The 13,526-nt window shown below is 45.5% G+C and overlaps 2 protein-coding genes across 2 annotated transcripts in view; both read left to right on the top strand.

Moving 5' to 3' along the window:
- NOP58 (NOP58 ribonucleoprotein) overlaps positions 1–13,526 on the top strand; it is a 507,450-nt gene that overhangs the window by 50,789 nt on the left and 443,135 nt on the right. The window lies entirely within an intron of this gene.
- The window catches only part of CDK15 (cyclin dependent kinase 15), a 117,512-nt gene that overhangs the window by 99,686 nt on the left and 4,300 nt on the right, over positions 1–13,526 (top strand). Inside the window, exons 11-12 of the mRNA XM_049773341.1 lie at positions 3,032–3,080; positions 8,889–9,028. Of these exons, the coding sequence (XP_049629298.1) occupies positions 3,032–3,080; positions 8,889–9,028 (189 nt within the window). The remainder of the gene's footprint in view (positions 1–3,031; positions 3,081–8,888; positions 9,029–13,526) is intronic.

The raw sequence follows: 13,526 nt of genomic DNA, 5'->3' as shown, positions 1-13,526 counted from the left end.
TGAAGAAGGCTAGAGGAGAACAGGAAGCCTTGCTCCTATGTGTCCTACCTACTACCACCCAGCCAGGGCACACCTCTGGCCCAAGCTGAGGCCCCCAAAGAAATCAATCCAGTATTATAAAAACTCAGCCTTGATGAAGTTGAAATATTGGTAGAATGAAACAACACATCATTAGAAACCCTAATCCAGGGGTCTCAAATTCGCGGCCCTCCGTACAACATTTTGTGGCCCTGCCCTAGAGGAATCTTTTTTTGTTTTGTTTTGTTTTAGTTGTTTGGGTCACACCCCCCAATCTTCAAGGCTTACTACTGACTTTGCACTCAACGATCACACCGACTTTGCCTCCTGCGGCTCGCAAGTAAATTGAGTTTGAGACCCCTGCTATCTCTTTCTCTCTCTCTGTCTCCCTCTGTCTCTGTCTCTCTGTCTCTCTGTCTCTCTCTCTCTGTCTCTCTCTCTCTCACACACACACACACACACACACACACTCACACACAGAGATAAAAATTCAAGATGGGAAATAAGTTTCAGGTTATAAGTACTGGTAGTGGCCTAGTATGGGAGTCAAACCCAAATTTGGGATACTTATCATCCCTGTGTGCAGTGCCATTCAAAGAAAATGGAAAAATAAGAAAATGGGTATTTTTTTAAATGCTTGTGGATGGTCTCTTCACACACCTTAGCTCTGTGAATCACTTCTTGTGAGTGATTCAATCTTCAATTGAATTATGGGTACAGGTTGGCCAATGTAACACAAGGATTCAGAGAATCTGCTGCAGCAGATCATAGGCTAGATTCAGTGTTTAAACTCAATTTTAGCTAATCCTATGTCTCACCACAGCAATACTAAAGTAAGAAATAGTACCACAATACTGAAGGTGAAAACACAAAACATAAGGTTTTCAGAAAGGAAGATGGCAGAAACAGATTTTGTTACATTCATTGGAAATTAGGATATGACTGAATGAGAAAATATTTTAATTTTGTTTGGCTAGAAAAGAACTGTAAATAGGCAACAGAAGTGGTTTAGAAATAAACCAACTAAATTAATGCCAGGTTTCTTATCTTTATGGTTATTTTAATTTAGGCATAATCATTTGAACAGAAAGCAAATAAGTTATATATGAAAATGTGTCTCTTAATACCCACCTGGGACTATAAAACACCAGCACAGTGGTTTGCATTGGATTGCATTTGACCTTGAGAACTCAGCTTAAATCACTTTCTTTGATCATTCCTTTCACCCTCCATTACTTGGCACTATAGATTCCATTTTTAATTGAATGTACCTTCAGAGTTACCAAATCATATGTGCTTTTTATTTTAAAAAATAATTAAAAAAAATAAGCCTATGAGTCAAAATGTGTAAGTCCCAGATCCCTATTTCCTTTGGTAGTAATCTTCCCTGTATTTTTGTTTTTTAGTCACACACACACACACACACACACACACACACACACACACACACACACACGCTAACATCAGTGTTATCAGAAATTTTTTGCCAATTTTTTCTCTGTTGGAAAAATGGTCTTGTCTTCCAATTCCAATATGAGTTGGAAGAAGAGATTTTTTTTTTTAAAGGCAAACTATGACATTTCAGGCTCAAGGAAAACGTAAGGCAGAACTATCATTTAAAATGAGACTGCAGTTCTCTCTTTTCCTCTGGAGCAGGAAACAGGCTATCAGCAGGAGCGCAGATCATAAGTTCTGCAGTACCTGTTATGGCTCTTTCAAAGTTAGCCTTCAACTCGTGTTTCTTGAGGTAGTAATAGGCTTTCTCACTTTGTGGTTTTGTTTGGATTAAGTATTTTTGATACCAAGAATAAATAATAGGAACACATTTTTATGTGTCCATGTACTAAAGAATGATCCATAGAAAATGTCAAATTATCACCATCCATTTAGAATATTTGGACCAAGGTTTGCTTCCATTTTCACCACATGGTCCATATGTACTTAGCCCTTTGGCTTTTTAGATGTCTGACTAAGACACCCAGTCCTCCTGCCATCGGTGATAGGATTTATCCACTCACAGGATTGGGGGCCCCATCAGATGGGTCTCTCCATCTCTTCCACATTTCTCCCAGCACTTGGTACAAGCTCTGCACACAACAGATATTAAGTCAACATTTATTGACTTGACTGAATATTGTCACATCCTTACTTGGCTAGGGATGCCATAACAAAGCCAACTGGGTGACCCAAGCCCCAGAAATGTATTGTATTATGGGTCTGGCACTGAGGTGTGAGCAAGATTGGTCCCATCTGAGGACTTTGAGGGAAGGGCCTGGGTTAGATTTCTCCCCTCGGCTCAGTGTATCTCTTTTTCTTTGTCTAAATGCTCCCTTTTTATAAGGTTACCAGTTATATTGGATGGAGGCTTGATCTAATAACTTCATATTAACAGTATTTATCCAAGGATCCTGTTTCCATATATGGAGACAAATTCAGAGGTACTGAACATGCGAGAGGTATTGCTTGAATATACATCTGTGAATTTTGCAAGGACACAATTGATCCCATAAGTCACAACTTTTCCAGAAAATCATAAAAATTGAGAGGAAGCCTGGGAGGTAACCCAAGTGCCTAGCATATGTGAGTTCCTGAATTTGATCCTTAATGCCAAATCCTCTATACACCCATGCATGCACACCAGCACTACCAAGTGTGACCCAACCAAACCAGGGTGGCTCCAATTAAAATGTTTTCAAAAAGATAGTACAGTGGGTAGGGTGCTTGCCTTGCATATGACTAGCCCCTAAGTCCTGCCAGGAGTGATCCCTGAGCACAGAACCAGGAATAAATCTTGAGCATCACCAAAAGAAGCCCCCAAAAACAAGAAGATTATTTTTTCAGAGGAGACCTCAAAAACCTTATTTGTTTATCTGAGACCTAAATTCTCTCTTACTCCAACCTAGAAAAACAATTAGCTTTTTTAAAATAGTATATCTAAAAAAAAAAAAATAGTATATCTATCAACAAGAGTCTTGGTTCGTTTGTAAAATTTATTTCTGTGTGTTCTTTTCAGAATGGTTTCCATTGCTTAAGCCTCAGAGCCTTCAGAATGTCTGGAACAGGTAAGCCCCACCTTAAAAAGTTTCTCTTTCTGCAGAGTTGGCAGATCTTATCCCTGTTTCTAACTCAGGTCCCTGAACCCGCCGCCCCAGGAAGACGCCCCTGGAACACCAGCCACCTGTGCATCTGTTAGTTTTTCCTCTATGAACTTTGAGAAAGCTTGGTCATTAAAATGGTTTTGTGCCCCCCCCCCCCGACATGCTCGAGGTCCTGAGAACGAGGGAGTGTTGGCTTGCAAGAAAACCTAGTGGGTTTATTATTCTCCAACACAGAGAAACCAAATAACATCATTGAGGGGCTATTGGGTGGGGGGAACTTGATTCATGGAGGGTCATGCTTTCCCAGGCCCTCTCCACGCAGTCTCACTCAGCTCAGACCAGGGCAGACTTTTATTACCAGCTTTCAACAAATCCCCAGTTTCTTTGGCAAAGTACAACAGATAATAGAGACATTCCGGGAATAGTTAGCTAACTAAGCCATGCCAGGCAACCTCCAGGCGAAGAAGAACTCAGTGTTTTCGGACAATGACCAATTACAATAACCAGTATTATTTGATCTGAAAGTAATTAGCCAGGGCTCTGTTCTTTTTGCTTCAGTGAGAAGGCAAAAAGGGCAGCGAGGAAAACATCAGAGACAGGGGAAATGGGCTCAAATGTCAAAGAAAAACACCCTCTTGCAGGTGGGGAGAAGGGAAAGAGTTTCCCTGGCCAAGAGCCTCATGAAACATTTGATCATTGTTCCTCCTGAAGCCAGGGTGTGTTAAATGTGTGTTGAACTCAAGCAAATTTGTGTTTGATTTTCCTGTCCGAACTGCTCAGATGCTCTGAAAAGCCTCCTCAGAGCGCACAAGGAGTGAAATGAGTTCGAGCATAGGTCTGTGCAGCTCTAGGGAATCTTATTTGGGGGTGACCAGTCTCCCTTCATAGGCTGCTCTCACTTGCCCACTGCTTTGTGGGCAAAGCATGGTCCACTGACACGGTTCACCGGGAACACGTCTTTATCAGTTTAATTTGAAGAGGGCTCCTTTTCTAACAGGGCCTCATTCCTTAACCTCTAATGAGAGAAAGTTGGGACTTAGAGCTACCCACTGGCTTTCCTGACCTCACAACAGCTTCCAGAAGTGAACTATAACTCCAAACCACAAATCACCTCAGTGGTCTCTGCTACTGATGTTGGTATTGTTCAAGGAGTCAAGTGCCATGTGTCTCCTGCTAATACCCTGCCAGGATAGTTCGTCTAGGGCTGAGCAGCACTTAGATGCACACAATCATCTCCTTGTGGCCTTTTTTCTTGGGGAAGGGGGCACACCTGGTGGTGCTCAGGGGTTACTCCTCACTCTGTGCTCAGAAATCTCTCCCGGCAGGCTTGGGGAACCCTATGGGATGACGGGGATCAAACCTGGGTCTGTCCAGAGTTGGCTACATGCAAGGCTGTTGCAATCCAACCCGCTGTGCAACCGATCAGGCCCCCTTGTTTTTCACCCCAGTGCAATATCCACTTCTGTGCTCCTAACTATACCTTTCTTTGCCTGAGTTCAGAATTCTCTCTTTTTTAAAATTTCCTCCCAGTAAGGAATCATGTCTAGAACTATGTGGTCTATAAAAGTAGCCACTAACCACATGTGGCCATTTAAGTTCAAATTAATTAAAAGCAGAGTCAGGGGAGAGTGTTTGAAGGGCTGGAGCACATGCTTTGTAAGCAGGTGCTTCAGGTTTCATCCCCAAAGCACTAATGGGAGCAACCCATTTATAACAACCCTCCCGACCTACTCATACATTCATGACAATTAAATGGAAAATTGAGTCGCTTACTTTGACTAACCTCTCTTCAAACCCTTAATAGCCACACAGGAATAGTGGTGGCCATATTGGACAATGCAGAAGTAGAATATTTCCATCATCCCGGAAAGTTCTATTGGAAGCATGAGCATATGTGGGGGAGGGAGAACACCTGGTGATGTTCAGTGATTACTCCTGGCTCTGTGCTCAGGAACCACTCATGGCAGGCTTCAGGGACCACAACGGATGCTAGGGATTAAACCCAGATCTGCCACATGCAAGGCAAAATGTCCTACCCTTTAGTCTGTAGCTCCATCCCCACATGATATTTTTAGCTGTGGAAAAGATTCTGTCATTGAAAGGGGACTAATCTTAGGTAGATTGTGAGGCTTGCTCCTAGCAGGCTATTGTCTATGTTATTACTTTCAGGCCTCAATGATCTTGGATCCATTTTAAAGAGGAGGAAAACTGAGACCCCAAGAAGGCAACTAGCTTGTTGGAGGTGGTAAAGCTGAATAGATGGTGGTACTAGGATAGAGTTGGTACACAGGTCTCTGTGGCTCAGTGGGGCCATGATTTAAATAGTGATTAAATAGATTAAATAGTGGCCTCATTGATGTTTCTACAATCTTCCTGCCATAAACATGACAGAGCCTTCCCTGGTGCTTGATGGAGATTCACTTGTTCATATGGGCCAAGGAAGGGCACCTTAACTTTTTGAATTGCTTGGAAGAAGCTGGGACAGCTACTGTTTCTTTATTTCCACCTAACTTGGATATATTTTCTTTTTAATTTTTATTTATTTATTTATTTGAGGGGGTAGCCACACCCAATGGTATTTACGAGGTTATTCCTGGCTCTGTATGCAGGAATTATTCCTGGCAGTCTTGGAGGACCATATGAGATGCTGGGAATTGAACATGGTTGGTCTTGTGCAAGGCAAATGCTCTTCTTGCTGTGCTATCGCTCTAGCCCCTGAATATATTACTTATGGAGAATGTCTCCTTTACCACATCCTACCAGGATAGCCTTTAAAAAAAAAAAAAGCACTTTCCCAGAGCAATACAACAAAGAGGTCATTCCTGGAAAAAGTTGATATTTGAATCAAGTTTTGTGGCCCAGTTGATGGTTTTGGCCAGTGTTCATTGGTGAGTTCTAAACTGGAAGCCGCCCTATCACTGATGGGCAGCTTCGCTCCTACTTTTATTTGCTGGGGGGGGATAGGCCTCTGTAGAGTCTACTAGCCCTCTGAGCTGTATCGCTATTCACTGGCTTTTGCCAAAGCCCCACATAATGCAGCTGAAGCTCAAACCAAGTCCTGGGCCTTTTTTAGCCCATCTAACTCAGCTCCTAAGCTCCTTTCACAGAACAATCTGGGAACAATCCAGTTGTTAGGTACACTGCAGTGGCTGGGTGTGTGCAGAGAAAATACATTTCCAGTTAAGGTGGGATTGTGAAGTGGGAGCTGATAGATGCTCTTTGTTCCCCACTTACCACCACCCTTCTGCCTTAGAAATTCAGAGAAGAGCATCTGAGCCCAGTTATGACTCTTAGGGCATCTCATCGCCTTAAAGTGCAAAGCTGATCCTTAAAAGGGATTTTCTATGTATCTCCTTCCAGTCTGATACTGAGGCCAAGGGATTCACACCAGCTCTTCCTATTTCATTGTCCCTGAAAGCCTGTATTAGGGCTGAACAGATGGAACAAGGCCCCTTCCACCCCACCTCATCCTGTCTGCTATGAGAGGGTCCTGCCTTGGCTTTCTTCTCTATCACTGGCCTGGAAACGTGGGTATCGGTGCCTTTCTTCTCAAACTGAACATTCTGGGAAGCAAATTTATCCTGCCCCTGAGAATTATCTGTTTATAGAAATACTTTTATGTCCTGGGAATCAAATACCTGCAAGCTTCTTATGCAAATCATAAGCAAAAAATTACGCAAATCACAACTGTGGGCCAGGACTGTGGGTCTCTTGCATGGTAGCTCCTGAGAAGGGATGGGAATCATACATGCTCTTTGTCTCTCTGACTTGGCATGAGAATCCTGCATGAAGTAAACCCATCACTTTGGGCCTAATTGGCCATTTGCATGGATGGCCATGCAATCTAATTCCGAGCATCAGCTCTTCTCCACCCTCTGGATAATTGCCTCCGGGAACCTGCCTGGTCTTCCACACAGTGTTTAGCATTTGCAAACCCACTATAGGCAGTAGAGAAGAATCCACAACAGGGGTCAGGCCTAGACAAGAGAAGGATTCTTGCATTAGAAGTCAAACACAGGGCCTGAAGAGATAGCGCAGTGGCATTTGCCTTGCAAGCAGCTGATCCAGGACCAAAGGTGGTTGGTTCAAATCCCGGTGTCCCATATGGTCCCCCGTGCCTGCCAGGAGCTATTTCTGAGCAGACAGCCAGGAGTAACCCCTGAGCATTGCCAGGTGTGGCCCAAAAACCAAAAGAAAAAAAAAAAAAAGAAGTCAAACACAGGGGCCGGTGAGGTGGCCCTAGAGGTAAGGTGTCTGCCTTGCAAGCGCTATCCAAGGAAGGACTGCGGTTTGATCCCCTGGCATCCCATATGGTCGTTCCCCCCCCCCCCCCCGCCCAAGCCAGGGGCAATTTCTGAATGCTTAGCCAGGAGTAATCCCTGAGCATCAAATGGGTGTGTCCCAAAAAATCAAAAAAAAAAAAAAAAAAGTCAAACACAAAGACCACAGAGGTCACAGGAGCAAACCGAGGCACCCTCCCCACCTTCCTGTCTCACCCTTCTTTCTTTCTTCATCCCAGGTCATCTTAAAGGCCCTTCTTCCCATCTTTGAAGGCATTTCCCTACCTGGCTCCCCAAACCTGCAAGAACCCACAGATGTCTACCTGTCTCTCTTTCCCTCGTCTGCCCCAATCCCTCAGCAATCAAAATGCCACTTTTTTGGGAGGAGGGCCACAATCATAAGTGCTCAGGAATCACTCCTGGAGGTGCTTAGAGGACTATATAGTCTAGGAATGGAACAAGGTCAGTCACATGCCAAGCAAGTTCCTCAACCCCTAAACTCTCTCTCTTAACCACCTGCTCCCATGCTGTTCGATTATATGTAGGTCTGGGTCTAACTCTCCACAAGGCAAAGCTCTTAGAAGACACCATCTTATCTGTACCTCCTGGTGCTAATAACCTCTCCTTCTTAGTAGTTAGTTGTTCAGCTCCTGGCCTTACTCAAGTCTAAATTAATAATTTAACTTAAGGATTTGTCCTTATGATAATTTGGGGGACACTATCTGAAAGTTAAATGGTGTTATCATGAAGTTATACAAAAAATTTGATAGGAGCGACCCCCAGTGGTGCTTGGGGGCCACCTGGCTATTACCTAGTATGCAGGGGGGATGGACCATGCAAAACTGGGGTGGAACTTGGAGCTTTTTATACACTAGGCATATGCTCTATTACTAACCTCAGGCCCTGGAAGAGTATTCCAGACCATAAAAATAACTTCCCAATTTATCCCCTAGATAAACAATCTACTTTGGATAATGGGGTGGGGGTGGGGGAACCTAAATTTTTTTTCTCTTCCAGTGCTCTAAGTCTGGGGAACTCAAAGAAATTGAGATAATACTCTAAGAGCTGAGCTTCAAAAACAGAGTAGCCCCACACTCAAACAAGCATCACAATCCAGAATCACTTCCTTCCCTCTTCCTCCCTGGATTCTATGTTTGCAGCCCTTGGGGTCCATAGCTGGGACCACAGTCTAGCTCTGGCTTTTCTCTTTTGTGAGAGGAGCCAAGTCCCACAAAGAAAAACTCCTTAATTACATATTTGTTTATATAATTATCATCTTGTATTCTTCGTATAGACACAGAGCCTGGAGACAGAAAGCTGAGGCTTTCCCCTTTATCTGAGGAATGGAACAGTCAGAGAGAGACTCTGTGGTGGGTTCTTTGTCCACTTCCATTGGCCCTAGCAATCCCACCCAGGGCTGTCTTATTACGGACGGACACTACTTGTTAAGAAGGAGGCCCTGCAGATCTTGACTTTGTCTCCCCCTTTTCAGCCTGGGCAGAGTCCCTGAAGCTGAAGACCTGGCCTCACAAATGCTGCGGGGCTTTCCTCCACATCGGGTCTCTGCTCGAAGAGCACTGAGCCATGATTATTTCCGTGACCTTCCCCCGAAGCTGCACGAACTTCCTGATGGTGAGGGAAAGGGAAAGGGGGAGGAATAAGAAGGAGGGGACAGGGAAGAAGTTGATGGAGGGAGAAGGAGAGAGGGAGAGGTGTTTATTTCATGTGTTTCTCTCTGTGTGTGTGTGTGTGTGTGTGTGTGTGAGAGAGAGAGAGAGAGAGAGAGAGAGAGAGAGAGAGAGAGAGAGAGAGAGAGAGAGAGAGAGAGAGAGAGAGAGAGAGCACACATATAGTCTTGGGGAAGGGGGACTCTCAGTAGTTTCTCTGAGCACTGGTGAATCAGAATCTGTAACCAGAATTGAGTTTGGGGGTGGATTTGCCTGGGGCAGCCAGATGGGAAGCAGTTTTATCTGAATCTTGAATTTCACAGAATCTTCTCTGAGACCTGCAGCACCCCGGGTAGAGGAACCATAGACCCCTGCAACAATCCTTGTATTTCAGGGACGAGATGAAGTGCTTGCTTCCGCTAGCATCTGCCAGGGACGGCAAACCCATATGTAACCACCGGCTTCTCTCTGCAGAGTCAAGTGATAGGTGACACAGGATGTCAGGAGAGGAGTGTGAGGCCTTGGCTCATCGGTAACCTGAGGCAGCCCCAGGAAATGCCAAGGAGGGGTGTGGAGGAGGGAGCTCAGGGGAAACCTAAGCAGCCTAGAAATGAGCATGATGTAGCTGGAAGTCCTCCCGAGTCCAGGATCTGCTGAGGCTTCATGTGGCCAGAGCAGTCTCATATTTCTCGGAATGTGGTGAGGAGGGACCCGGTGGACACTGTGGGCAGAGCCACCATGGCCTGGGCTGCTTCTAAGGGCGGCCTTCAGGTGGAGAAGGCCCATTGAGGATACCCCCACCTCTCTATCAAAAGTGCTTGTGAAATTCCTAAACTGGGGGAGAGAGAAGACAGGGAAGAGGTGCCTGGGGTGGGTGCTGGCTGGTGAGGTTATCCATAAGATCAGACCAGTCTTCAAGGATTGCAAATGCAGCCTCACTGTTGTGAGGATATTACCCCTTAACAGGCCAGAACTCGTCATGTGAGACCTCCTGACATACTTTATTTTTAAAACGACCCATTGAGAATTTTCCAAAATAACCATAATCCTTCAGCAGGGGGTTAATGTCTTACTTAACCCTGCAAGAAGAGTCAGTCATCAGTATTTATTAAGATGCCGTTAAGTGTCAAGAACATATTAAGTGCCATAAAAATGGGGAGGAAAGAGAGCCTTGTCCTTGACCTCGAAGATCCTACAGCGTGGGAGGAAAGGAGGGTGAAGAAGAGGAAACAGGGCACCCTCGTTCATATAGTAGCACAAATCATATCCCAACAGCCCGCGTCTGTGGTAATCAGCTGCAGATGTCCCGAGAATATGTGTGTCTAAAGGCTGTTCTTGGGAGCGACGGGAAGGACTTGAGTCATGCGGATCAGGCAGAAGGAGGGAGAGTTTTTTTGGGCATCTGGGTAGACTAAAAGGTGATCCAGGCCTGCACATACTTCTCCCTCCCCTCCTGGTTCCTCACCCACTGGCTCCCACACTGGCTCCCAGAATCTTCTTCCCAGTCTGAGCCCTGAAAATCTCTCAGGTGTCTTCTCCAAGCTGACACACAGGCTTGGACACCTGCCCCAATGCCCAGGAGGCCTTTCTTGTCAGTCTCCAGGGCCTGTGACTTAGCCACAGCACTGCCACTGGTGCTGGTATGAGGCACCCCCTTTGGCCTGATGGAGTAATTAGGACCAGCAGTCACTGTCTCAGGCATGACAAGGGTTTGACGCCCAGGGCACGGAAGCAAAGCCACCAACAGAGGGATTGGGCTGCCTTTCTGGGTGTCGCATGGAGGTGGAGGTGGAGGAGAAAAGCCCATCTGTATTCTTCCTCTGTCCTTCGAGCCCACATCAGCTGACACTTTTAGGGGAATAAAAAACTGGAGTCTTGCAGGAGCCTGTGTTGGGGTGGGGGGAGCCCCTGGAGGAGGAGTGCTCACAGCAGGAGGGAAGTTGACTTTTCTTTCTACATGTAGGGGTTTTTCCAGGCAGAGTTTAAATTATGCCTGATAAAAGGACTTTCGTGGATGTTTCGGTTCTTTCAAATTCTCCTGGCTTCCTCCCAATTAAATGAGGTTTGTCAAAGCCACAGGACTCTGCTGCTGCTGCCTGGGCCGACAAGCACTTCCTGCAGCGACATCTTCAGTCCCTGAGGGAGAAGATGAAAGGGCCAGTGAGCACCCAGAGACAGGGTGTGTGTGTGTGTGTGTGTGTGTGTGTGTGTGTGTGTGTGTGTGTGTGTGCGCGCGCGCGCGCGCGTGTATTGTGTGCACATGCGCCAAGTGGGATGGGACATGGAGATTGGTTTTGAGACAGACTGATAGGGAAAACCTGAGACAGGTAGATAGGGATGGCAAAACGCCCTGCAACACTGGACAGAAAAATCAAGGGAGAGAGGAAAGGTTTGTGGACCTCGATCAAGGCATATCTCTTGAGAAGGCCTGTAGCCCTGGACTGTCGACTTCATTAGTGCCTTTATCAGCAGCCATGTAGGTAGACCAGAAGTCTGGGCCCCACAATCTACAGTCTCAGTGTCTCCAGCCCTGAGGAGGCCAGGCCTGTGCAAAAGAATTTGGAAAAACAAAAACAAAAAATGCTAAATGCACTGTGAGGTTTTGGAGAGAGATTCTCCCCCACCCCCACCCCCGCACCATTATTATGCAAGATTTTCTTTTCTAGTGGCATTTCAACATGGAATCTTTTTTTATTTTGTTTTGCTTTGTTTTGTTGGCCACACTCAGTGGTGCTGAGGGTTACTCCTGGTTCTGTGCTCAGAAATCACTCCTGGCGGGCTCAGGAGACCATATAGGATGTCGGGATCTAACCCCGATTGGTTCCAGTTTGGACGTGTGCAAGGCAAATGTCCTACCCACTGTGCTATCATTCCAGCCCAAGAGTGGAATCATTTAGGAGCTGTATTTGGAGCATTTTCGTATTCTGGTGGATGGATAACAAAATTGTCGCTTCAAAGTCTATTCCATTTCCACTTTGATGTGGAGATGCCTGTCTTTCTTGTCACCCCCTGAGGAAAACAACATAAGCATGAAATCTGAGGCTCAGAAATGTGAATGTGGACCATGGAAGTGGAGAGTGGCAGGGGAATGCTCCCCTCAAACCCCCCCAAACACACACTTCCTACCTATACACAGTGTGGTTCTTAACACTTTTAATAGGCTGTGGCCTATAATCAGAGGAGACTAAGGGGATTCCTACGAACACACATATCAAAAACAAGACATGGGGTCAAGAAAGCTAGTACAGCAGGTAAGACACTTGCTTTGTACTCCTGCACCCCAGAAGGAACCCCCAGAACTCCAGGAATGATGCTTAAACAGAGAGCCAGAGTTGGTCCTGAGCACAGCCGGGTATGGTACAAAAACTAAAAGAAAAACAGAAGGACTGGCAGGCTTTCTTCCTTCCGGAGGTCATTCTTCAGGGGCGAAGCACAGCTCTCAAAATGGTCTGAATGTGGGAGCGTCTGCCAACAGCCAACATATTTCTGACTGGTGCTTGAGCACCTGAAGAAACATTGGTCAGAGGAGAAATGACTGGTCGTCATTCTCCAAAACACATCCAATAACCACTCTTGGATGGCTTTTGCAGATGGTTTGGGGTCCGCTCCCTCTGGCCACTTACTTGGTCGCCTGCTTCCAGTCCCCCTTGAGGACCTTAGGGTGAGCCAACAGGGCAGGATGTCAGCTGGACGGCCAGAGAAGGCCTAAAATTAGGCTCCTGGCAACTCTCTAATCTTAGCTGCAGGTTCAGCTCCTTCATTTAATTCCCCTTGCCCTCGACATGAACTTGGGCTCTGGGAAAGAAACAGTGCTTCATGATTGGGAGGTGGGGGTGTGTGTGGAGAGGAGAAAAATCATTAAGTCTTCCCTTCTAGAAACTGTCTCCACTTAGTTCTTGCAAGGAGCCTTGCTGATGTGACCCTTAGAAAGTCAAGAATGATGTTGGAATCTGTCCACTTGGAACCACAGATGCTGATCCGCAAAAGTATTTTTTATCTGGAGCACTAAATGCCACGTGATTTAAGAGTCTGGTCCCTAAGCCTAGCTCCTTGGTCGGCAGGACATCAAAGACTATAGCTCTCAGTGGGTTGGTCCTATTTGACTTTCCAAATCCCAGGCTTGAGTCTCTCCCTTTCCTTCCTGCACTAAATCCCCGCTTTTTCCTTTAAAACAGATTTTCAGCATCTAGGGTAAAAAAAAAAAAAACCCACAAAAACCCTAAAACATAAAAGCTTGCAATTGTTTAATGATTGATTTTGCAAAAACAATATCTCAGGGGCCTTCTTGTTATATATTTCATGCTTATACAGATGCAAGAAGGTTCTGTTATCTATATCCTTGGAGCCGTCAGGATGTCTTATGCATTTGGGCCCCTGAAAAATCTAATAATTTTTTGATTTGTTCCAACTTCAGGACCTTTTATAATTTTCTTTTTAAGGTACTTAAAGATTTCTTGCTATCA

Source organism: Suncus etruscus, chromosome 5, assembly GCF_024139225.1.
Source record: "Suncus etruscus isolate mSunEtr1 chromosome 5, mSunEtr1.pri.cur, whole genome shotgun sequence".
Classification (NCBI taxonomy): domain Eukaryota; kingdom Metazoa; phylum Chordata; class Mammalia; order Eulipotyphla; family Soricidae; genus Suncus; species Suncus etruscus.
This window is presented reverse-complemented; position numbering and strand designations above follow the sequence as displayed.